The sequence below is a fragment of the Xenopus tropicalis genome, chromosome 9 (assembly GCF_000004195.4).
Source record: "Xenopus tropicalis strain Nigerian chromosome 9, UCB_Xtro_10.0, whole genome shotgun sequence".
Taxonomy (NCBI): Eukaryota; Metazoa; Chordata; class Amphibia; order Anura; family Pipidae; genus Xenopus; species Xenopus tropicalis.
In genome coordinates, this window is record NC_030685.2 from 29,697,422 (window position 1) to 29,722,097 (window position 24,676).

Genomic DNA, 24,676 nt, shown 5'->3' on the forward strand with positions numbered 1-24,676 from the left:
TGTTTGGACTGGTGAATCACACCTGGATCGGGGGTTTGGTGACACGATAGCACAGGTCCCAGATGCAGTGGATTAGGTCCTGGGAGTGCTTCCCTTTAATACTATATTCTATGGGAGATGGCCTTCCTGTAATTCAGAGCTTTCTAGATAACGAATCCCATACCTTTACATGAAAAGAATACAAAAATACATAAATGACAAAATGATCTGGGTTGATTTTGACATGAACACTATCTGTATGGAGTGGGTATGCCGTCCCTGAGCCCACGGAGGATCACTCCAGGCACTCAGGTTTCCTGCTGTACTCCAAACACAGGTTTCTATATCTTCCTAAATAAAAGATATGATTTTTTTTATATGGGCTGTTTATTAATTCCCCAAAAACAAGAGCAAGAACACTAAGGAGTGTGATATTGAAAATCTGGTGCAAGGTGCATTGTGCGGCACCTATGGGCACAAGGCAGCCCTCTCCTTACCACTTACTATAGAGCAAACAGTTAATATATGACTTCTTTGCAGGCCTCACCTGCCATTGCTCCATAACATACACATCTGAATAACAAGAGGGGACGGGACCTATGTGCCCGCAGCCTGCCCCTTATAAATACAGCACTTCATTTAATTCAACAGAGCAATATAGGTCCTTATATAGGTACAAAAAAGACATGTACATTTGGGTAGGTGCAAGGTGCATGGTAAATAAACATTTGTACTTATGGCAGGAATTCTAGCTATGCCCTTACAATAAGGGGAGCATCTCATAGGATACATGGATGGAGGCTGTATTAGCTTTACTGCACTGCTGCTCGGAGAGATGATTTATTCATCAGAATGGAGGTGATTGGAAAGCTCGGCTGCAGCAGAGCAAACAAAAATAACCTTAACCTGTAGAAAGCTTTTCTCCAGGTCTAATTTTTAAGAAAGTTTTTGGACAAAATCTTCCTTGAAAATTCTATTCATTTTTTTTAACAGGGTGAAATGAGAAAAAAAGAATTGAAACAGAAATATGGCAAAAATAGAAACAGTAATAGGAAGTGGGTTGTATATCCTATCCTGCATCCAGCAGGATACAAAGGTTCCTGCTTGCCCACTGGTCCTTGTGTATAGATATAGATATATATATATGTTAGTACCAATTGTAAAATATTTATGCATTGTTTTTCCATTACTCCTTTTTCCTCAAATGACTCCCAGCAATTTGGAATAGGTAATTATCCTTCATACTTAGTGCAGTGTGTTAACAGACCGGGGGAATTTATCATAAGTGTCATTTTTATTCATTTATTAATATTGTGATCATTTATTTATAAAGCAGCAAACATATTCTTCATTATAACAGTATAACTGGGTGAGAGCTAGCAGCAGTGACATACAGTTATAAATGATTTGGGGAGCAGAGGTTTTACACTGCAGCCACAGCCCCCCCCCCGCAGCAGCAAAGCTATTATCCGTATCCCATGTTGAAGTGTCACCACTGGATCTCTCACTGGGTGCGAGCAAGAATTCTAAAAGATCCAGCTCTAATGCTCAGAATTTGCAGCTTTCGTATAGAAACTGTGTTTTAGGGGGCGCAACTAGGGTTTCCACATTGGCTGGTAATACTGGTACTTCATGCCAATGTTATTAATAAAACTAAACTCTACGAAATCTGGTATTTTTTTCAAGAAAAGGTGACACCCATAGGCGCTGCAGCCCAGGGTCTTGCACATAATGGTTGGTCGTCAGTATAGTAGTGCATCATAGTGACAATAGGAGCAAGTGATAGTAACCAAATTGCAGCCATACAAAACTTGTTGAAGTACAACTCTAGCAAATGAAGGCTTGAGAAGGTACAGCCTAGGGCCATAGACCATAGGACATAGAACACGCCTTCTCTGTATGTCTGTAACAATGACTAGAAACTGACATGTTGCTTGTGACATTTCCCATAGAAAATCAGAATATTACCATCTACAGTATATATATATATATAGATGTAGAAAATGTATTCAAATCTCCAGAGAACATCAATATGGCAGCTTTGACAAATTTGTCTAATTGCAACTACTCACGGAAGGTAATTTCTGTTTATTTCTGTATGAGTTAAGGGTAGAAATTGAACCATATGGAAAAAAAGGGTAAAAACATTTTCAAATACCATTAAAACCACTGAAAAATGAATGTTATTTAATTATGGCAGATTATGGGTGGAGATCCCCTTAAGTAGGAAAAGACAATTCTTACTCAAATTAGTGTGAGAATAACTAATACGATCCACAAGCTTTTAATTAGTAATATTCTGAAACAAATATAATGGTCCTATATTTATGATACGTTTGCTCCCTCTAGTGTCTGGCAGGTATGTAGCACTTGGAACAGGGAACAGAACAGTACTGTATATATATATTATACCTCCTCCCAACTGTCCCGATTTTTGCGGGACAGTCCCTCTTTTGACAGCTCAACCCGCAGTCCCGGATTCTTACTGAAAAGTCCCTCATTTCCCTTTTATCTCCTGCACTGAAGCTAAAAAGATACAAATTTAATTAAAAGTAGCTTTTGGCAGCAAGCCCAGAAAGGTAAAAAGCCCCACCTGCACTGAGATACAATTGTAACTAATAAGCTAAACAGGTCTCTTAGGCTGATGCCACACATAGGGGCATATTTACTAATCCACGAACACCCTCGAACGCTCCGAGCGTATTTTGGTCGAATTTTTCGACGCCCCCACACGACTATTTCATACGTTTGCGCAACTTTTTCGTATGCTTGCGTGAAAAAATCGGAAAGGTTTTCCCGCTGTTTACAATCGTTTGGAACGAAAATTTTATGGCTTTCGGATCGCCAATACAATATTATCGTGACTAATACGTTTTTTTCATAAGCATTTTGTGATATTTGGGATCTTCAGAAATTATCGTATCCAATCCGAATTTTTCCCATTCGGGATTTGAACTCGTGTTTTAATGAATCGGCCCCATAGTGTATGGTGTACAGTATATTTTCGGCAAGTGGAAAAACACTTGCCGAAAATATCGCCATTCGCTCCTACCTGTGCCTGCACCTGAATGAATGGAATACGCTCGGGTGCAGGCACATGTAGCCGATATCCACCGAAGATATGAAGTCTCATGTTTTTTGACGGATATCGCATACATGTGCCTGCACCCGAGCGTATTCCATTCATTCGGGTGCAGGCACAAAAACTACAGTAGGCAAAACCACAGTAGCGGGGTGTATCCTTGACAAACGGTTTTCGGCTTGCCGAGAATACGCCCATGTGGCATCAGCCTTAGGGGAACTGAGACTAGCAGCTTAAAGGGCAATTTCACCTTTTTCAGCAAAACTGTAATAACACATAAAACAGGACCCCAAACCCCCAGAAATGTGTTCAAACTTTAAATAACCTGCCAAATTTGGTCAAATGGGAGTGGTATTTAGGGGGGGTGGTCGCAAAAAATGGGCATGGTCAAAAAATTTGCTGCAATGCGTGCGCCATTTGTTTTTGTCCCTCTTTCTATTTTCAAAATGTTGGGAGGTATGATATATATACGGAAGGCTGTTTAGGAAACACAGGGCCTTACTGGCAACTGCCCGTGGGGCACGGGTTACATGCAACTTTTTTCTCTTAGGTGGGCCTGTACTGGGAAGGGTTAACCACACTGTATCACACACACCCAAAACTTGATCTCTTAAAAAATGTGGCAAGCATTAATTCTTTTTGACTAAATGGTTCACAGAATCTTGGCTGGTACTGGTTAGATGGTACAAACATCAGTCCATTTCATAAATGCCTAAACTCCCTGTTGGTACTGTTGGTACGGATGGCAATGTTTCTTAAGCACAGCTGTAATGTTCACATCACCCCAGAGGTACCACTCACAGGTCAGTCAACCATTGGTGTATTACTCCAGGAATCTCACATCCCTATATTGGCAGGTGATACTGCAGGGTACTAAGCTTTCCTGGCTTCCTTGTTGGAGCCTCTGGCTGCACTACTAATTACCCTGATCCTGCACTTTTTCACTTACTTCACCCACTGAAGCCTACCTCCATCCCTGGCCCATGGGCACACCAGCTCCTCCCGCTAGTGGGGACCAAAGAGACAGAACATGTGGTAGGTTTCCTTTATAAAGACTAGGAAATCCTGACACCCCTTGGCAGTATAGGAGCCGTCGGGCCAAGGACCGTATCATCGAACTTACATGGTCCCAGATCCAACAGGAAAATCAAAATCACCCAAATGTTGATCATGGAGGCCTGTCGGGGAGCTCCATACATGGACAGATACGCTGCCAAATCAGTCTAATTGGTTTAAATTGGCAGCTTAAATCTGCCCGTGTATGGCCACCTTTAGTCACTTATTTCTATTGTCAGGGAAAATAGTGGGAAGGTGGCATAAATAGGATATTAAAACAATGAAAAACTATGCTGTTATTTGTGGACCAATTCAATGACTTAGGTGACCCTATCAGGTTGTAGTTGGTGCATATATTTGTGATGGTACTGAATGCTATGAAACTTTTTTGTTGAGACACTGACCATAGTAGCATATTAGTCAAAATACCTGTTGCTGAAAACTATGTGCTGTTATTTTGATAATGTTCAACATAAAGGGGCATATTTATTATAGTGTGTAACCCAACATCACTGGTGATAACAACCAATCAGCATTTGGATTTGAACAGTCACCTACAAGTTAGAAAACAAAAGCAAAGATCTGATTGGTTGCTATGGGCAACATCACTGGTCATATTGACTTACATACTATAATAAATATTCCCTAAAGTGTGCTCAAAACATAAGAAATGTCACGGACAGGTAGGGCTAGAAGCCCATATTGTATGATAGAGTAAAGTTGGCCATACATGGGCATACACTGATTGAGCAATTTATCTGCCAATGTATGGGGCAGATATACCCGACAAGCCTACCCAACCTATGTCTGGCCTAGAATTGGCCATACACTATAAGAACCACCAAACAAGTGGCTACCTTTAGTGTGGAGGCTTAGGAATTCTACACAGATCATTTGTTATGATAGTTCAACATGCTTCATTTTTGCAGGTAATTTTGTCGCTGACATCCCCTCCGTGTTCTCTTCACGCTTCTTTTGCATTTTAAGTCTTGAGCTTTGTATTTCTTCTTGGTGCACAAGTGCCTTTGCCCGTAACAAGGCGATACTGCACGACCGACGTGACTCTTTCTCCTCTTGCTTCTCATCCACTGGACGTTCCTGTTTCTTGTCTTTCAAAGTGTTTGGGGCCTTAGGATCCCTCCCGTCGCTTCCCTGGATGTCTACACTCGGCTTGCCTTCAGGCTCTCTGTGCAGATGACTGTCTATTTTCATCTGCCTCCTCATCTTTGCTCTGCGATTTTGGAACCAAACCTTATAAGATATAGAAATAATGACAGTTTATACTCCATAACATTCTGTACAAAATGCAACTAAATTTGTAGGAATAACAGATAACATGCTTGGAGCTGTATTCAACCATTATTAATGCGCTTTGGGTCCCACGGGAGAAAAGCGCTTTACAAATGTTTTGTTGTTGTTGTATTAAAGGGGGACTCCAGCTTCTGACCCAAAATTTGTTAAAGAGACCCACACAAAACAGTAACCTCTAATATACCTATCACTGTAATCTGTTCCTTCAAAAAGTATAAATAAATACCATTTTTATATGCTAAAATTCAGATTCAAAAGAGTTCTTCCCTTTCTGCATCATTTGAAATCCTGGCAAGAGAGGAGGGACTAAAACATTAATGTTACAAATTGTAACAACATCTCCACAGCTTACAGACAGCATGCAGGAATTACATAACCCACAATACATTGCACCGTGATGTTCCTTTCCTTATTGACATCCCCTGTACAGAGATTGTGGGATTGGGAGGATGCAGGTTGAGGGCAGGCTGAGGGCAGTCGACTACTGTTACATTTTATTTGAGTCTCAAAGTAGCCAGATCAGCAGGAGAACAGGGGGCCCAGGCTTGTGTATAATGCAAAGTTGCTTGAAATTTTTTACTTTTCAAAAAGCTCAAGTTGTGTTTGGGTGGAGTTCCACCTTAAGCAACACTGAATGATTACAATTTTTCCAATTCCTCCATGGCCAGAGGCCAATTTCATGCAGAACGATCCTCCAATGAAAATGTTTTTCTTTTATTGGTTTCAGGTTAACACTAGGGGACAGATTTACTAAAACTCTACCCTCTCTTTTTATATTAAAATTTAAATAAACTCGTACCCGCAATGACTTACATTTACTAAAAAGTCTGAACCTGCACGGGAAAAGTCAAAGAAAAGTCTCGAAAAATCCCATTCCATGTCAAATTTTTTTGACTTGTTGCATGAAAACTGCGGCTTTTTTAAATATCACACAAAAAAAGAGCATCAAAAATCTAAAAAAAACCTTCAGGGAAGGGGAAGGACATGTGGCATTGACTTCTACAAGACCTTGGCAAGTTTTAGCTGGTGAATTGTCAGATTCAGATTTCTAGTCATTTGGATACATAGTAAATGGCCCCCTAGGTCTTTAGGTTCTTTGTTTCACAGGGTCATAACTAGTGATGAGCGAATTTGTCCCGTTTTTGCTTTCAAAAGATTTGCGAAATGGCAAAAAATGAACTAAATGTTGGACGTCAAAAAAAATAGATGGACATGAAGTACATCACAATTACTTTTGCACACACCATTTTCTGCCATGGCCAATTATTTGTTGTACAGATAATGTTTCCACAACAAAGTCTGTCGCCTGTTTTGCAAAAAATCCATGCCTGATGAAAAATTTCGCCTATCACTAATCATAACCAAATATATTTTTTTAAAGCTCTAATGACATAAAAAGTCCTTTATCTGCCCATCTAGAATTTGAACACAATGTAATTTTGGCAACCTAAACAACAAGAAAACCAATGTAATACTAGTAGGTATAATTCCTTTTGGTGAAGTTTGAACTGCCTGCATTGGAAAGCTAGGGGGGCAGAAATGAGTGGGCTTTAGGAAAGGTACATGTTCCCTTTAATAATAAGGCTGCCTCTTGGAGACTCACCTGAACTCTTGCCTCAATTAAGTCCAGCCTAAGTGCCAAGGCCTCTCGTGTAAAGACATCAGGATAGTGAGTTGCCTGAAAAGCCTTTTCAAGTTCTTGGAGCTGCCAGCTGCTGTAATTGGCTCGGGCTCTGCGTTGCTTCAAAGGGCGACCCTCATCTGAATGGGAAAATCCACAAACAAGGCAAAGATAAGGAGGATTACTGTTATAAAAGGGATCTGTCATCAGACAAAACCTCAAATAACTTGCAGCCTCCCTGTGCCTTCTGTACCTTTGGCCCTCACTGCTGGAAAAATCTTGGTGATTGCCACATTGCCTTTAGCTGCAAAAGGATTAATGATATGCAGAGTTTGGGGAAAACAATCTATGATTCTGTTTAACCTGCACCCTGGCAGCAAAGAAGAGGAACCCATTGCTTGTTTCCCAGCAAAACATTGCTCTGGCAGCTTTGAATTATTACACACCCTACAGTTTATTTCATGCAGCAGATGTCTCTGTTTCTTAAGACGTACTTTGGTCTTCTGTCAACATCAAGACATTCATCATTTATGTTGTATGAAATTGGGTTTTCTTTCAACTCAGACATCCACAGAGAAGTCTTAAGGATCTGGAACGGCCTCTGCAATGTTAAGCAATTCTCTGTATCAATATTTTATATAAAAAAAAAAATAATATTGTCTGCAAACAGCTTGCCAGTAACACCAGCAGAAGCTCCAGGTTCAAGAATAGAAAAAAATATTTATTGTTTTCTTTCCTTTTCTTTTAAGTTCATTTTTTTTTCCTCTTGGAAGTGGACTTTGTTTATTGAAATATTATATTTTTAATTTCTAACATAAAATGCTGTTGATGTTTGAAAATAAAAGCAAGGGTAGGTGTGGCCACAACTGAGATATATGCCTGCATGGCTGTTCTTCTGGTGGTGGTACAATCATTTATGCATTGTCTGTTAATTTGGCCCATAAAGCAACTTACATCATAATGCCCAGTAGAATACATTTTCTCTTTCTAATTTCAGTGGTTGTTTAGGAGAGGCTTGCTTAGTATGGTGTTTCTAAGGCCTTTGGCAAATTGGGTATAGGAATGACAAATGTCGAAAGCAGACTGGGGTCATGGACAAAAAAGTCAAAATCTTTGATATGGTAGAGCTCCCAGCCCTGCCCCATGCACAATAGGTTGTGTGTATGATTTTATACTCTTACCACAAGACATTCGCTCTGTTATATGGGCCCACAGTGAAGCTCCACCTCAACTCAAAGGTTAGGTTTCCCACTGATACCCATCTACTAATCATCGACTAAACCAGCTACTCAGTATTCAGCATGTACACCAAATGATACAAGGAGCATACTGCAATGGTGGAGGCACTTGAAACAGTGTCATCATTAGCAATGTGCTACATACTTGTAATCATACCTCCCAACATTCAAAAAATGGAAAGAGGGACAAAAAGAGCACACCCATTTTTGTGACCACACCCCCTAAATACCACTCCCACTACTAAATTTGGCAGGTTATTTAAAGTTTTAACACATTTCTGAGGGTTTAGGGGTTGTTGTATGTGTTATTACAGATTATTATTGCCCTTTAACCCGCAAGTCTCAGTTCCCCCAAGAGACCTGTTTAGCTTATTAGTTACAATTGTATCTCAGTGCAGGTGTAGCTTGTTAAGTTTCTGGGCTCTCTGCCAAAAGCTAGCTATTTAATTAAGTTTGAGAAACACTGTATCTAAGATTTCTGGGCTCTCCGCCAAAAACTACTTTTTAGCATTCAGTGCAGGAGATCAAAGGGAAATGAGGGACTTTTCAGTAAGCTGTTAAAGAGAGGGACTGTCCTGCGAAAATCTGGACAGTTGGGAGGTATCTAAATGGCTAATGCACTGCTTTGGTCTGTGACCTATAGTGATAAAAGAATTGCATGAGAAGGCACTATCCAGTTCCTATAGATTTAGATTGTGGGTAGTCCTTTAGGACTAAAGTTAGCCTGGAAAGAAAATTCTAAACAATCACACTCTGGTGCTAAATTTGAGGCCATCAGTAATAACGGACAGCCTAAGAATCATCCTGCCTGTGGCCTGCTTAATTCTAAAGCCTGAAGGTTGCAGATCAGAATATTTTTTAAATAAGTGACCAACACTGTCAGATGTATAGGGAAATACATATTAAACAACTGGATTGCATCGGTTTGTCTACCTGTGTTTGAACAGTCAGCAGGACCATGGATTTGAAAGCCCAAAAATTAGTCCAAATGTGGTCATCTTAATGCCGAAGCCCTGTAAGCTGCAGATCAGAATCTTTTCTAAAGAAGGTGTAAAAGTATTGATCTGTGGTTGGCTGTTGTGTGTTGTCATGTGATGTGAAAACCAGACTGGTGGAAGTTTACATTAGGGAGGATTACCTACTTGAATATTGCTTCTTATTTTCTAGATACCTAAATGAGAAAAATTAAACTTAATTCCCTTCTGCCGACACCCATATTACTACTTCTCAGGCACAATATTGGTTTTTATTGCTTCACAGCATATACAAGGTTAGACCCATCATAGAGATACATGTAATGTAACTAAACAATTGAAATTACCTGAAATTTCACAGAATGCTGGGAGTGTCCTCTGGGCAGATATGAGCAAAGCAGATTTCTGAGCGTCTGGTAGGTTATGAGACTGAAATATCGGAAGCCCAAAGATGTGAGATGACAACAAAAAGTTGGGAAATCGACTGGAGAAGATGGGGCTGTAGATATGAGATCCCATTGGTAAGGATGACATCAGCTGACCTGGGTTGTACATGAGGCACTAGAGAGGGAGAGTAGAAAGAGTCTCATATGTTTAGATAACAACTGGTTCTAGATGTAGATTAGTCTCCTATGTAGCTTCATGTAATTTGATCAGTGTAGTAAGGAGTTAAAACAATGACTGAAATTAGGTTTACTTGAGGGCCACAATGGTGACTAAGGGACCCTATAATAAGTGATATTTGACCAATGACAAGTTCTGTAAAATGTACAAAACTGTCTCCCCATCCCAATTAACATATGGCCTTTTCCTTGGCCAATTTCACAACTCTACAATTGTATTTTTATATGGAAATTGATTTGTTTATATAAAATCAATTTTGCCTGTCTGCTCCCCCCCATCCAGTAATATCACTTGTGTAGCCAATTATCTACTCTCAGATCTGAACAGCCACCACTGCATTGTGGGGGAATGGGGGTTTGTTGGAGTACAGCAGGGATCAATATCTTTGATAGCATAGGGATGCTAAATATGTTGTCCTATGCAGTGAAACTGACACTTTCCTCTACTCAGTTACCCCATAGGATGGGAAGTGCTAAAGATTAGATAGGAGTTTAGGAAGAATTATTTTGATTGTGTTCATTAATTGAAGGACATACATTCTATGGCCCCTTAAATTTGCCCAATCTGCATTTTATTTGCATAAACATTGAGAATGATGTAAAATAACTAGGGCAACACAAACATCCAAGCAACATACACATTTGTTGATGCTTGCTTGGAAGCTGAACAATGAATCAACTTTTGGCTCAGTTGTCCAATCACTGGGTGCACCAAACAACTGATTTAGTTGCTGTAATGGAAGTGCTTGGCCACACACAAGACTTGTAAGTTCAATCTTAAAGAGGTTTCCCAATCAGAACCCCCCCCCCATAAGAAACTGTATACGTTAGCTGATAAATACTTGGGCTTTAATAAGCTTTTGTGATTACTTGTAACAATTGTAACTGCTAGGGCCACAAAAACATCCAAGTTGTGAAGCCATTAGGTGCAATCAAAAACAGTGATTCCCAACCAGTGACTCATGAGTAACAAGTTGCTTACCAACCTGTTGGATGTTGCTCCCAGTGGCCTCAAAGCAGGGGCTCATTTTTGAATCCCTGGCTTGGTGGTACATTTGGTTTCATAAACACCAGGTGTACTGCCAAACAGAGCCTTCTGTAGGCTGCCAGTCCACATAGGAACTACCAAATACCCAATAACAGCCCTTATTTGGCACCCCCAGAAATTCACTTCATGCTTGTGTTGCCCCCCAACTCTATTTACATTTAAAAGTGGCGCATGAGTAAAAAAAATAAATAAAAGGTTGGGGACCTCTGATCTAGAACCTTGCGTCTATTTCCAAGTAAATCTACAGTCTCTAGTGTAAGGCTATCTCTACACAGCAGTGACCTTACCTTTTCTCCAGCTGTTTTAGAGCCTTGTAGGTCCTTTTAATAGGTCAGCACCGCAATTAATTCATCCAGCTGGTTAAATTAACTGCATATTCCAGTAAATCTGATGCTTCAAACTTACAAATTGCATGTGAATCCACAGATCCTAAATAATCCACAAGGACATTACTGCGGCGGCCAGTGTTTCTCGAGAGACACTAACCTTATGCAGGTGTGAACTAAACCTGTAGGTACTAATACCTAAATCTTCTTCCCAAGATCTTCAATCATGTGCAGGCAACCAAAGAACTATTTTTTAACTTCAAAGAGGCTCTTAAGTCAATTAAAGGGAATTGTGACTGAGAACCTGGGTTGGGTTTCTAAGTAAATATTCACTGTTAATGCATCTCCTGCACTGACCCAGAAAAAAGCTGTCACTAAGGATATGTGCTGTGCTCTCCCAGTCCCAAACAGACACATAGCATGAAAGAATTCTCTATTTATATATATATATATATATATTTATTTATTGCATTAGGTGTGCATGTATTTCAGAAAAACATATTCTTTGTAGCTTCTATAGCACATTATTATTTTTACTACAATCTTGAGGATTAATACATACACAAGAGGTTATTGATGAGGATGTTAAGACGTTTGTTTAAATAAGCCCAACAACTTTTTATGTGTTTATGTTTTTAACTAATGGTGTAGTTCACCTTGAAATTATGATTTAGTTTGATGTAGTCCTGGAAAGTCCATCTTGAGGCCAGTGAGGGATCATTGTATGCAAGCAGAAAACTATACCCTCATTCATTTCTCACCGACTTAGTTATTAAATCATAGCATAATACTGTAGATACCTGCTACAGAACAGTTTCATCCTGATTAGACAACCTCACCATCAGTGATAATGACTGACATACACCAGATGAGGGTGCTGTTTCTCGCATTTAATGATGGTATGATGGTAGCAAGATCTGTAAACCAACGAATGTTTACTTGACCAAGGTTTAAATTTTGTGTGTGTGTGTGTGTGTGTGTGTGTGTGTAACCTAGAATGCTCAGATCCTTTATTTTTTTTAAATTTTTTTTTTGATAAGGGGTGTCTCTGTAATTTGGCTTTCCATAATTTCAAGTCTACTACAAAAAAACCCCCAGCCCAATATAATCTTTTTGCCTGCAATAAGGATTAATTATATCTTAGTTGGGATCAAATACAAGGTACTACAGGTCATGGAACTCCTAGATGACTTTTAATTGAGTTTTTTGAGGTAATTGGATCACCATACGTTGTCAGAGGCGGGCCAAATCAGCCGGAGCGCCTAAGGCTCCCCGGCCCCCCTATGTGTTTAAATGAACATTTAAACACATGACATGATCATTGTAGGGGGTGCATGGTGAGCAGTGGCAGCAGGGGTAAGAGATCCCAGACTAGGAGTAGGCAGAAAAAGTACTTGTCTAGTGCCCCCCCCTACACTGTTGCAGTATCTCTTCTGCCTACCCCTACCCCCAGCCCTACTAAACATTTTGATATTAAATAAACCCAGTAGGATTGTTTTGCCACAATATGGATTTATGCAGGTTAGTTACCATCAAGAACAAGGTTCTTCTTTATTTTATAGGCAAAGGGGAATCATTTTGAGAAAATGAAATTACTGTCTTAAAATGGGAAATGGCCTCCCCATAAGTTGGATATGCTGAACAGGGTTATGCTTCCTGGAACCATATGCTATTCCTATACAAAACATTTTTCTGAAATTTTTTAACCAAAATCAGCCTATCCCTTGAGGAAGAGAAAAGTAAGCTTCCGTTGGATTATCTCCCAAGCAGCTTTGAAGTCATATCACTTTCATAAGGAAGAGAGAAATCCTTCTTGCTGGAACACATTGTAAAGCGTGACATTCCAAATCACGTACAAATAGTAGGTAATTGAATTACCTCCACTCACCTGCACACATAACCCCCATCTGCAAGCTGTCTGCTGCTTGAATTCACCCGGAACATTGTTAGCATTTTATTGAATACAGTTAAAAGCTCTTATTTGCAACACTACAAAACCCAGTCCTATATCAAACACTACCCACATTTACAACACATTCAGAAGGAAATACTTTTCAAAAATAGGTCAGACTCACTTCCCTTTAAAATATTAAAACCTCTTTTGAAAGCTTTTGATCTGATAAATGCCATTGCAATGGTTTTATTTACGTAAACAAACTCCACTAATACCGTACATTGTAACAGGATTTGGAAATTGGTTGTATTTATTATTTAAAGAATAAGTAACCTTTTTTTATTTTAAAATACCCTAGAATTACTCTGTACAACCCCCAGAATAACATACCGTGTTACTTCATTGTCTAGCATGTATCGCAACTCCCTTTTGCTTTCTGAGATCTGCTCTCTCCAACTATGAAGACCTCAAAGTGGTACCTACTGGGCATATCCACCGAATCTGCTGCAATTAAAATCACACTTGCACAGTAGGCACCTCTTTGAGGTCATCTCACAGTGAGCAGTTTGTTTTCTCTGGACTGTGCAACAAATCAGTAGGCTGTATCAGGACAGGAAAGAGATTAATGTTCCTCTCTCCTATAAACATACACAAGTGAGTGTGCTTCAGCCTATGGGGCATATTTACTAAAGGGTGAAAGTAAGTAGTTTTGCCAAAAATGTAGATTCCCCTCAACATCGCTGACAAGTTGTGGAGAATAAATAGAGAAAATTCTCTTTGCATTGGCGTAGATTCACAAATCTTCTCCAGTGAATATTCTCCAATTTACTAAGAGCACAGGAAGGAATTTTCGCCAAGAGAAATTTCTCCAGGTTCAGGCAGGTGACCTGCCAGTATAAAAATAGAGCAACCACTTTTGATTCTTATTATCTACTTCACCCCCTCCATTTTTAGTAAATATGAGATGTGTTGTGAAAAACACACCTGGCAAACTGAGGTGAACTTTAGTGACGTTAGTCAAGGAGAAAATTCACACTTTAGTACATGTCCCCCTATGTCTTAGAATGGGAACATTCATTTAGATCCCTGTTATTCTCACAGAACACTACAGATGAAGGTGATGATGAACATGCAGCTGAGGGATAGTGTTAGTAACATGATCACAAACTGCACATAAGACAAGGAATTTGTTCTGCTGGTTATTCTTACTAAACTGAAACAGCCATACTATAGTTCTACACAGTAACCCTCCACTAGAAACAGTGCGCTAGGGAAGTAAGCCCATATCACTGCAACTGATGCTGGGAGAAGCCACTCACAAAATGCAAAGTACCGTTTCATCATACTTAGTTGTGGTTAAATGTCTCTTGTTAAACGCTTCCTCAAAACCTAATCATTCACTGAAAATGCCACAATGTCAGACCCCCCCCCCCACATTAATTTAAAGTGCTAAGTTTTATCCCCAGGTGTTTCTTTGGGGGGAAAATCAGAGCAACACACCAGCATCTTACTCACGGCCTCTCTTGCTTGGGCTTTCAATCATACTCTGCTACACATACATGGGTATAATTTAGTGATGGGGAAGCATGGGCAGGTAAAATGGTGGCATGGCATTGTGTTAGTTTTTTCCCTGGGGAAATGCATTTTTTTCTTAAAGGAGACTTATCATATAAAAATTAGGAATGTACCAGTGAATTATACTCCTCTAAAGGATTGTGCTTAAAAAAGTTGTGTTTCGGACCGATTTATTGAGAAATTCCACCAAAACCCCACTAGTCCCGCCCATCTGTTCAACTTCTTGCTGGCTTAATTCTCTGGATGAGCTGGGGAGCCGGCGGCTCTCAGTACACTGCACTGTAGGATAGGAACCAATCAGCAGCTAGGCTGACCTGATAGGGAACTGAAGCCTGCCTTTGCTTGTGTGAGTGCAAGGCTGTGATTGGCTATTCCCCTCCTGCTGTGCTTCTGGCAGGGACTGTTAGGACACACCCACCCTTCATTTGAAACACAGACAGAGAACTGATAGGATCTATAGGGAACTCCAATAAAGGGGCCATTTTTACAGATAGGATTCATTTTTAGCCCAAAGTAAAACCAGCACCATATATTATTCATAATTGCCTACAAAATTAAGTTTTTTCCCATTTATCCAATATGTCTCCTTTAACAGGGAAATTGTCCTGGGAAAAAATATTTTTCATTGAATCACTGGAGGGGGTCGCCCCTTCCTGTATCTTTTTCCACATAATACTACAGAACTACACAACAACGTTAGTTGCCACTAAGTTTGGCTACACAGAAGAACATCAGATGTGTTACTTGTTACTCACTGGACAACCTGCCCCACGAGTGAAGTTACATACATGGGTCTTAGTTAGGGGGCAGATAAGCTCCAGATATTTCTTTGTTCGACTGGCTTACGTAGCAAGTGGATGGGTAAACAATGAGGTGGGCTTAAATCCCAGGCCTGCACAAATCTCTAGATGGTGATCGACTACAAAAAGCATGTACACTGTCCCAAAGGTTTCCTGATTAATCCCTAAGATCCTACTGCTGGCCTTAATTGGGGCAGAGAATACACAGATGTAAAAATTTTCTGCAGCTTAAAAGCAGCATGTGTCGGACCCTCACTTTTCAAGCAACTGCTGTGTAACAGCACCAGCATCTTCAGCTCTGGGTAGGGAAGGGCAGTTCTGCAATTGCAGATTTCCTCCGGATGACTGCAGGAGTCAAAACACCCTTATTCCCCTGTTGTCTCAGCAGCAGGTTTTTCAGAGAGCAATTTTTGTAAAACCCTCCTTAATTTTTTATTTAAAAAAAAAACAAAAACAAAAAAAAACGAACAAAAAACATTTCAGCCTATGCCAAGTTTAGTTTCCAGAGACTGTACTTCTCAGTGAAAAATGTAGTTTTTGTAAGAAGCAAGGATGCAGTCTCACTAGTTATCTCTCCCTCTTTCTCAGGTGGCAGCAGTAGTATGGGCAATGGATATACACAACCAAGAAAAAAAAAGGAATAGTTTTAATACAAAAGTAATTGAACTTTGAGTGTTCATTACAGCATCTTTGAATCTCCAAAGCAAAAGTTTTCTTCTTCCAAAAGTTTGTTATCTGAGTCGCTCCAGTAAGATGCACTTTTTTTTTTTAAACCATTGCCTCCATGTGAAGGACCTTTAAGGCTTCTGATATCTGAGGACTTGTGTCCATTTGTCCATACATACCAACGAGGAATGCCCTGTGAAGTAGAACCGCAGCATGTTCTGTGGACAAAGAAAATGAATCAGAATCAGACCCACACTGGCAATCTGAGGGTTCTGGCAAATGCCAGAGGGGCTGCTGTAAGATACCATAGACAGTCATTATTTATTGGGCTGATGGACCTCTGTGTAATTGAAATACCAGGGCCTTTTGGATTCCAGACCAGACCTGATCAGAAATATTAATATCAAGGACATTTTTTTTATATAAATCACTACTTATCAAAATGTGCGGTTATTTTCCCATTACTTGCTTTACACCTATAAATGACGTAGAATCTTGTTTGCACCAAAAGGATTGCTCTTTGTCTTACAATTCTTATTTGTGCCTATGTTTAGAGTAAAGACACCAGTTCCAGATAATGTTATGCAAGCTATGTGTAACCTGCAGGCTTGTTTCATTATAAGATTGCAATGGTATGATGGCAATGTTCTAGACAAGAGCACTGGCCTGGCAAAAAGAGAATCCTTTGCAGAAGGAGATTAAGATGTTCATGTCATGCTATTACAATGGGAGAGATTTATGTACATACTACTTACCCTGGCAGAGAAGGGTGTACTCGGGTAGGTTCCTCAGCGCTGTCTGCACTACTTCAAAGTCTCTGCTGCCCAGGCAGTACATGAACGTTGGGAGAAAGTCGGCTGCGATACTGAGAAAAGAATATCGCTTTTAATATTTGTTCTTATACTATATTCCTTGAGAATTCTGCTTAACCAAATAGGGCAACACAAGTATGCAATTCCTTATGTTATGCCAGGGATGGGCAGTGGCAATGAAATAAAAATGGCAGGCTAATTAATTAAATAAAATACTTAAACTTCTACCTCTCGTAACATAAGTGCGAGTAAGCGTAAGGGATTCAGTCCTCCTGAACATTAGGCAGGCTACAGAAACCAGTCAGCAACAAAAGTTGTCTCTCTGGACCAACACATGAATCAAGGTGGTGGCTCTGGCTAGAACACCCACATATGGTCATGCCACTCCTTAGCTCATAACAAGGGTACACTTATATGTAAAATAAATGCTGGTAACAGTAACACTGGAGAGGATTTTTAAGGAAAAGGAAGGTAAAATCACTCAGCGTTATCTGCCCTTTAATATTTTTATGAGAGCATGTTAAATATCTCATGTTCTATTGGTATCCAATGCACTGGGGGGGGGGCAGAAGCACAGTTTGGGAAGAACGAAGGGGCAGATTTATCAAAATGTAAGTTAAGAACTCACCACATAAAAAATCACTAACTACTTATTTAGAAATGTGTTATCAAACAGTGAACTATTAACTTTTACCCACTGATAAATAAGCTTCTAAAAATCCCATAGGATATAAATAGAATGTTGGTGAATTTTTCTGTGGTCACATATTTTGATTAATTTGCCCTTAAGGGTTACTATGATGGGTAGTTTAATGTGTAATAAATCCTTTATATTCCTGTGCATACTGGGCTGCAATATGTAGCTGTATATGATTTAAAATAATCTAACACAATAAGTAGGCATTCTTACTTCTAGACCTACTTTGCTAACTTCATATGAGTCAGACTGTCCCACTAGACAACCAGCTGGATTTGTATGGAATTAGGCCATAAAAATGGATGCTTGTCTGTAGCATCAGTAACCAAAGTGTGCACCCAAATAGATCTAACATGCTCCAAAATGTCCAGTTTTCTGTTTTGGCTGATAATGCAGGCCAATCAGTAATAGATGTACATGTAATAAACATTCAACAGTACATGCTGCATAAACAGATTATCTAAAAAAGCAACAACACATTCACCGGCCTCACCTGGGATTGCACTGAACGGTGCGCAGAGCTAAGCTGAAAGCCAAATTGCGACAGGATTCCTCTGTGGAACTCATCAACCTCTGAAAATCGCTCTGCAAATGCAAAGGAAAGAAGCAAGAGATACCCTCAGCAGATCTTCAAAGGCAGAGCATTATCACTGCAGTGTAGCCATTGATTTGTCCCCATACTGAGCTGCTGTGCAGCATGTCCACTTGTTAGGATGTTTTAGGCTACAACAAGGTGGTAGAACTCCTTGCTGCGTAAATACCACAAAGCTTATTAGAAATAGGCCAGACCCCTGAGGAAATTAAGTCCATTCCTACTATTATCTATACATCTCTCTAAGCAGGCGATTATTTTGAGTTTAGCTTCATGGTCCTAGAGCCAAAGATCTCTATGAATGTCACAGTTATTCTTTACCACACACAGGATTTTTACGTTGCATTACATTGCTTGCTTTTAAATGTTTTGTCAGTGGCAATGGGTAAATTATCTACGCAAACAAAGATACTTTTTTCATGTATACCAAGTCTTAATTTGCTTGGTACTCAACCTTTAAGGCAAAGACATTCTGTTGGTTATGTGACTGAAAAGCACATCAGTATGGTAGCACAGAGATACAGGGCAGTTTGAAAGACCAACCAAACTGAAGAATGGCGAGAATTGTTGCTCCAGGCAAGTTAGTTAATAGTTAAAATTAAATACTTCTTTCAATTTGGCTGCCATCTTAAAGGCAATAAACCTAAGACTACATGACATATGTAAGCTAGAGGTGGCTTTGAGGGAACTTTTCATTCCATTTTAGGCTGGTTTTCACTTTATGACTTTATGCAGTAACACAGTTGCTGCTCAGTTACTGTGCCTTTTTCAACATAAAAATTAAGTTTTTGCCACAGGGAAATTTGTTTCAAACTCTGTAGCGATGTGTTTTTCTGTTCTGGCTCAGGGGCCGACTTTGGGCATTTTGTCTGATGCAGTGCCAAGAACAAATTCAAATCTACCACCAATCCAATCATGTGAATGGGAAACATCTGGGGAAAAAAAATACAGCGTGTGGTGGAACAACTCCTACTTAAAAGGGTTCTTCACTTTTAAATTAACTTTTATTTTGATGTAGAATTTGCTATTCTGAGACAGTTTACATTTAATTATTTGCAGTTTTTGCAATTAGTTAGCTTTTTGTTCAGCATCTCTCAAGTTTGGAATTTCGATAGCTATCTGGCTGCTATGCTCCAATTTAACCTAGAAACCAGGCTGTGATTTGAAAAAGACAGGAATATGAATAGGAGTGGGCCTAAATAAAAAGATAAGTAATAATAAAAAGAAAAAAAAAAGAAAATTGTGGCCTTACAGAGCATTTGGCTGCCAGGGTCAGTGACCCCCATTTGAAAGAGAAGAAGGCCGCACATAATTCAAAAATTATAGAAAATAAATAATAAAGAGGTTCTAATATTGCTCAGAATAGGCCATTCTATAGCATACTAAAAGTTAACTTGAAGATGAAGCACTGCTTTAAGTTTGCATTTTTTCCCTACTTGCATTCTGATTACAAAGAAAAGATGAAGAAAGAAATATCATAATAAAAGTATCAAAACAAGTACAAATAAAGGATAACTAGCACATTTGGCATTACAGCCTTCAGCAATTTGGACTGCAAACGTTCCTGCTGGATTAGAGCCTGTAATACAGCATGGTGTTCAGTGTGTTTACCCACATTGCACGCGGATCACATTGTTGACATACTCACAGCAAAGAAAGAAAGGATTTCAGGTCTGCGTTTGGACATTTCATCTATGTCACTAAGAGCCTGCAGGATATCTAGAAAGGCAAACAAATCCAGCAGACATCAACTTCAAATTCATCACAGGCTGAGGATGGAGAGAAGCTGGGTCAGCAGGACATAGGCACAAGCTTGGATATAACACAGTCTTTCAATCAGGCAATTCATTTTAGAGAAAGAATGAAACGTGATGACATACCAGCGCAGATCCTGGGAAAAGGAGACCAGCTGCCAAAGCTTTGCAGGCCCCAGACTGCCCCAGGCTACGCTTTGACTTTCAAGAACTGATCAGATTGCAGGCGGGCAGGCTCAGCAATGGATGGAAATTGCCGGCGTTGTTACAGAGACAAGCATACAAAGCTGACATGCCGCTCAATTGTAACTGTGCAGTGACTTTACACATTGCTCCTGGGATTTCTTTAATTATATTTAGCTCCTTCTATCATTCTCTCCAACAAATGGAGACCGAATTTTACTTTGGAAGATCAAAGGCCGCTTACAACCCCTGGGTAATAATGATCAACCACTTGCTATTATTGTCTCTGATTTTACAGCAATCCCTGTCAGTGAGCAGGAGAAAAACATACAGGCTAGAGAAAAACGCCAACCACTACAGACAGAATTAAACTAATGCTGGGGTTTGTAGGTTATCAATAGCCCATGAGTGGCATGGGTTAGGTATACCCAAGCATGAATGCCTAAATAACCACAATATCTTCAAGTTTATCCCCAGAATTTAGCTTTGTATAAGGCCAATGTATAGATGTGTAACCTAAGGGTTTGTTTCCTGCTATAGAAAAGTCTATTTAAGGCCCTTGTGATATCATGCCATGCCACCTTCTGCCTTATTGTAAGGCAATAAGAACCCAACAGAAGAAATTAGGTTGGGTAAAAAGGTTATTGGCAGACTGACCTAACACTGAACCAGGATATATATATATATATATATATATATATATATATATATATATATATATTATATATATATATGGTATAAGGGTATTACAAGTCACCAAAGAGTTCCATGACTATATAAAGGTACAGAGCCAAAAACAACAAGGGGTACATACAACAAGGGTATATAAGACATAAGTTTTAGATTGGATACATTACAGCCTACTGAAGGTTCTCCGTTTCCTTATTTCTAGTTTTCCTTTGTATTTGCCTATTGTATATATTTTGTGTAATATCCAATGCATTAAGATTAAATAGACAACATATGAAGGCATAGAGTATTATGTGAGTAGAAGATTCCTTCTCTGCTTATTTGTATTTAAACATGAGATAAATTTGCAACACTGCTTGCTTCTTCTAAAGACTATATTTTTAGACAGAGTCTAGAGAGTTTTAAAAGTACTAGGATTGCTGTTGTTTGGTAGGTTGAGACATGTGGACCACAGCCAATGGTTGTATAAAAGCTGCACAAAAAGAGTGTTCTGTGCACAAAATAAGGAATTCGCTCAAATATGTCTACTGTTTAAGGGAATATAAAAGTTCCTAGCAAAAACAAAAATCAATGAGACTGTGTTGGGCTGGAGGGTATTGCTGTGGAACGAAGAGACTTTTTCTCTAGTGTCCTGCCTCCTAGTGGTACAAGCTATACCCTGCTGTTCTTGCATCCCCCAAGGAGATGCGGGCATAATAATATTTCACTTTTATATGCCTGCAAAATTACCAGAAACAAACAAAAACAAAAATACCTTCTACAGACTTGCTCCTGGAGATTCTTTTGAGGTAAGGGGCCATTTCAGCAGCAGTTAGGGGAGTGAACATTGAGACACTAACAAAAGGTAGGGAACCTGTGGTAGACTCCTCTGTGGAGAAAACAAAGCCAAAGACAATGATTGCAAAACAAATAAAACTAGATAGGATCTCAGTTATGGAAACTCTAGACCAATGGCAAGTTTTAAGCGAACGCAAACAGGCTGGCAGGGGAATGTCTGTCAGTAGCCATACTGTCTGTCTTGGTAAACGGTTGCCCTTTAAGTTAAAGGCAGCAGTATGGGCTATCAAAGGTGTATCTTTGGCAGCAGAAAAAAACTGTGTTCCATAAGTCTAGGAAATGCTTTCATAGAAAACCAATGTTTGAGTGCAGTAAATAAAAAGTAGCAGCACAGCTCTGCTTTTTTGCGTAGCTCCCTCCATCCCTTTGGTTTGTGAGTGTAGTGATACTTGGTTCCCAGTGGTAGCCATATTTAATTAGTGCTCGACCATTTTACAAGCACTTGAATAACATTTGTCAGGAAAGGTCAACCATACTACTGCTGGATCTACAATTCCCATGTTTCTCACCAGACACTGGCTGTCAATCATTAAACTCTTCATGTAACAGAGTTGTAAATGCCAAAGTACAGCCTACAGATAACAGTCCACATGGCTAGACAATGTACTGTTTGCTACTATATGCTACCAGCCTTTAGCCGTAAGTTCTAATTTACAGGGCATTTTATTGTAAGGTTAAATAAGGTGTCACTGAGAAAGAGGAATTGCAAAATGTTTATAAGCCACATTTTTTTGGACTTGCAAATTTTATGAATATATGGATTTTAGCACAACATATAGGCTTGGCTGGTTTGTATGGGCTTAATGTCAAACTAATATGCCTGTTTGGCTGATGCACATATTTCTATAATTTGTTTGTAAAAGATCACTGTCTGCCAGAGTAAGTCATGATATTTTTAGCAGTCGCTACTCGGCAGGTATCATTTGTATGTGCACCCAGGCAGAAGTAACAGTTTACCCCGCAAAAACCAAAACCACAGGCTCTTTACAGAAAACAAATACTTATCAGCTTTGACAAGTGAGATTATATAATGGAACAAGTAATGGGTTAATAGGACCATTTAAATAGTGCAACTAAATTTCACAGGGTCCCTAATATTGCGTAATATCCCCTTAAGCATACCATCCTTCTCTTCTTCAGATGTCTTCTCTTGAGCTCCACCTCTGCTGGGAAGGCTCAGACCTGCCAGAAGGGACTTCAGCATTGAGAGATCACTGTTCTCTGAAGACAAACCGCTGTGGATTGAAGGGGAGGGAGGGAGGGGGTTAAAATATAAGGATACTCCATGACCTGAGCCATGATAAATCATATTAGAATAATTGCAATTACAAGACCCTGTAAACTGGAGTTATTCTTCCTGTATCAGAGATATAGCCCTAAAGAATAGAGCTCCAGTGAACCATGACCCATGAAGGGTGCTACACCCAAGGTCTTCTGCGGCCCACCGATACAGGAGATAAATAACCATCCCCAAAAATGTAAAAAAAATAAACAAAAAAACAGTTCTGGAGGCCTGTACTATGGAAATCACTTACTGTAGAGGATCAGAGTTCTTCTGCAGGAAGGACACCGCTGCTTGAGCATCACATGTGATATACTTGTGGATAAACTGGACAAACTTACTGATGAATGCTGCTAACTGCCTTGAGTACTTCCTATAATTCTGTTTAAAAAAAAAAAAGCATAGTAAATAGTATAAGCAATTAATACTGTAGTATTAAATTGTTCTTCAATAAATAACATGTGCTGACCATAGCAATTCTATTATATGAAATTAACACTGTAACAAAATGTTTGCATTAATGCTCCAGCCCTGATGCATAAAGCCACTGTTACGTCATCAATGCCAAAGTCTGACACAGGTGCTGGGGAAACAAGGTGTGGCAAGGTTTTAGTCTTAAAAAATGTGATTATTGCCAAAAAGATTTTTATTGTGATACTGACACATTCCTTGAGAATCTAAACAAGTCACATCAATGCAAAGCAGATAGGAAATTAAAAGAACTAAAGCCTAAAAATTAATATGGCTATAAATGCTGCATTTTATATACTGAACTTGTATCCCAGAGGTGCAGCAGCCCAATAACGGTAATAATCCAGGCCTTTAATTTGTCTATAGGAGGTCACCATCTTCTACAGGTTATCGGAAATCATCGAAACATTAGAAAGTTACATCAGACAAAGAAGCATGTGTTACAGGGCTTTTTGTTAATTAACTGTGATGCAGAATCCCTTAGGTGACTAAGAAATAATTCGAAATTCTTTTCTATTGCGTTTGTTAAGAAAATAAACTTCACTTACACTATATAAAAAATATAAATCTTGTTTCCTTCAGTCCTGGAATTACACAATCACATCAAGTAGGCAGGTGCCATTTTGTGGACACTGTTATTAAGGCTAGCTTTGTATCACCCCATAATCTTGTGTATGTGCAAGAATGGGGGCCTGATGCCCAGGCCCATGCACTGGCTACACAATTAGATGGTGAGGAGTGAGGGGGAAAGTAAGAGCTGAATTGAAAGTTAAAGTACTTGTCTGCCCCGCCTCTATGCCTTAGGCATAGAGGCGGGGCAGGCAATATATAATTGACAGCTGGGATTTTTAAGTGCCTTTATAATGGGTTTGGATGTTTTAATATAAAAATAAATTTGGGTTTCATGTTTAATTTGAAAAGGACTTATTATACAGCTTTTTAAGTCTGGGTGACAGGTCCCCTTTAAAAGGAAATCTATAACCTCAAACAATATAGGTGTCTATAAAAATATATCGCATAAACCAGCCTATTTTTAGTAGTATGTGCTATTGGGTACACAAACAAGCCAAGGCACACATACGTGCTCATTAAAAGTCATCAGCCAATTAATGGACAGAGTTCTGCCTTTTACTCCCACACTACTTCCTGTTACAGTTAGAGCTGC

General features: G+C 39.4%; 2 protein-coding genes across 4 annotated transcripts in view; both read right to left on the minus strand.

The window, feature by feature from the left end:
• Positions 1–4,697: 4,697 nt before the first annotated feature.
• On the minus strand, positions 4,698–11,556 carry LOC100488377 (homeobox protein unc-4 homolog). The gene is made up of 4 exons (XM_002942039.5): positions 11,220–11,556; positions 9,609–9,822; positions 7,032–7,189; positions 4,698–5,368 (listed from the first exon to the last, which is right to left on the minus strand). The coding sequence occupies exons 2-4, from the start codon at positions 9,814–9,816 to the stop codon at positions 5,015–5,017; spliced, it is 720 nt and encodes a 239-aa protein (XP_002942085.3). The 5' UTR covers positions 9,817–9,822; positions 11,220–11,556; the 3' UTR covers positions 4,698–5,014.
• Positions 11,557–16,151: 4,595 nt separating this feature from the next.
• Positions 16,152–24,676, minus strand: part of ints1 (integrator complex subunit 1) — a 40,822-nt gene continuing 32,297 nt past the window's right edge. For 2 of the 3 annotated variants that reach the window (XM_012970933.3, XM_002942040.5), the window contains exons 42-48: positions 23,294–23,421; positions 22,881–22,993; positions 21,676–21,789; positions 19,943–20,013; positions 18,196–18,287; positions 16,949–17,058; positions 16,152–16,411 (exon numbers count right to left, since the gene is read on the minus strand). In XM_012970933.3, the coding sequence (XP_012826387.2) occupies positions 16,296–16,411; positions 16,949–17,058; positions 18,196–18,287; positions 19,943–20,013; positions 21,676–21,789; positions 22,881–22,993; positions 23,294–23,421 (744 nt within the window). In that variant the 3' untranslated portion in view covers positions 16,152–16,295. Of the gene's footprint in view, positions 16,412–16,948; positions 17,059–18,195; positions 18,288–19,942; positions 20,064–21,675; positions 21,790–22,880; positions 22,994–23,293; positions 23,422–24,676 lie in introns of those variants that run through there. The other variant, XR_001171874.3, reaches the window with a different exon arrangement.

Bases quoted from the DNA above. Each gene is read 5' to 3' on its own strand.
- LOC100488377 (XM_002942039.5), bottom strand. From the start codon at position 9,816: ATGTACAACCCAGGTCAGCTGATGTCATCCTTACCAATGGGATCTCAT. The intron at 7,190-9,608 runs GTAATTTCAATT...TTTCCCATTCAG, and splicing joins AGCATTCTGTGAAATTTCAG to ATGAGGGTCGCCCTTTGAAG. The intron at 5,369-7,031 runs GTGAGTCTCCAA...ATATCTTATAAG, and splicing joins TAATTGAGGCAAGAGTTCAG to GTTTGGTTCCAAAATCGCAG.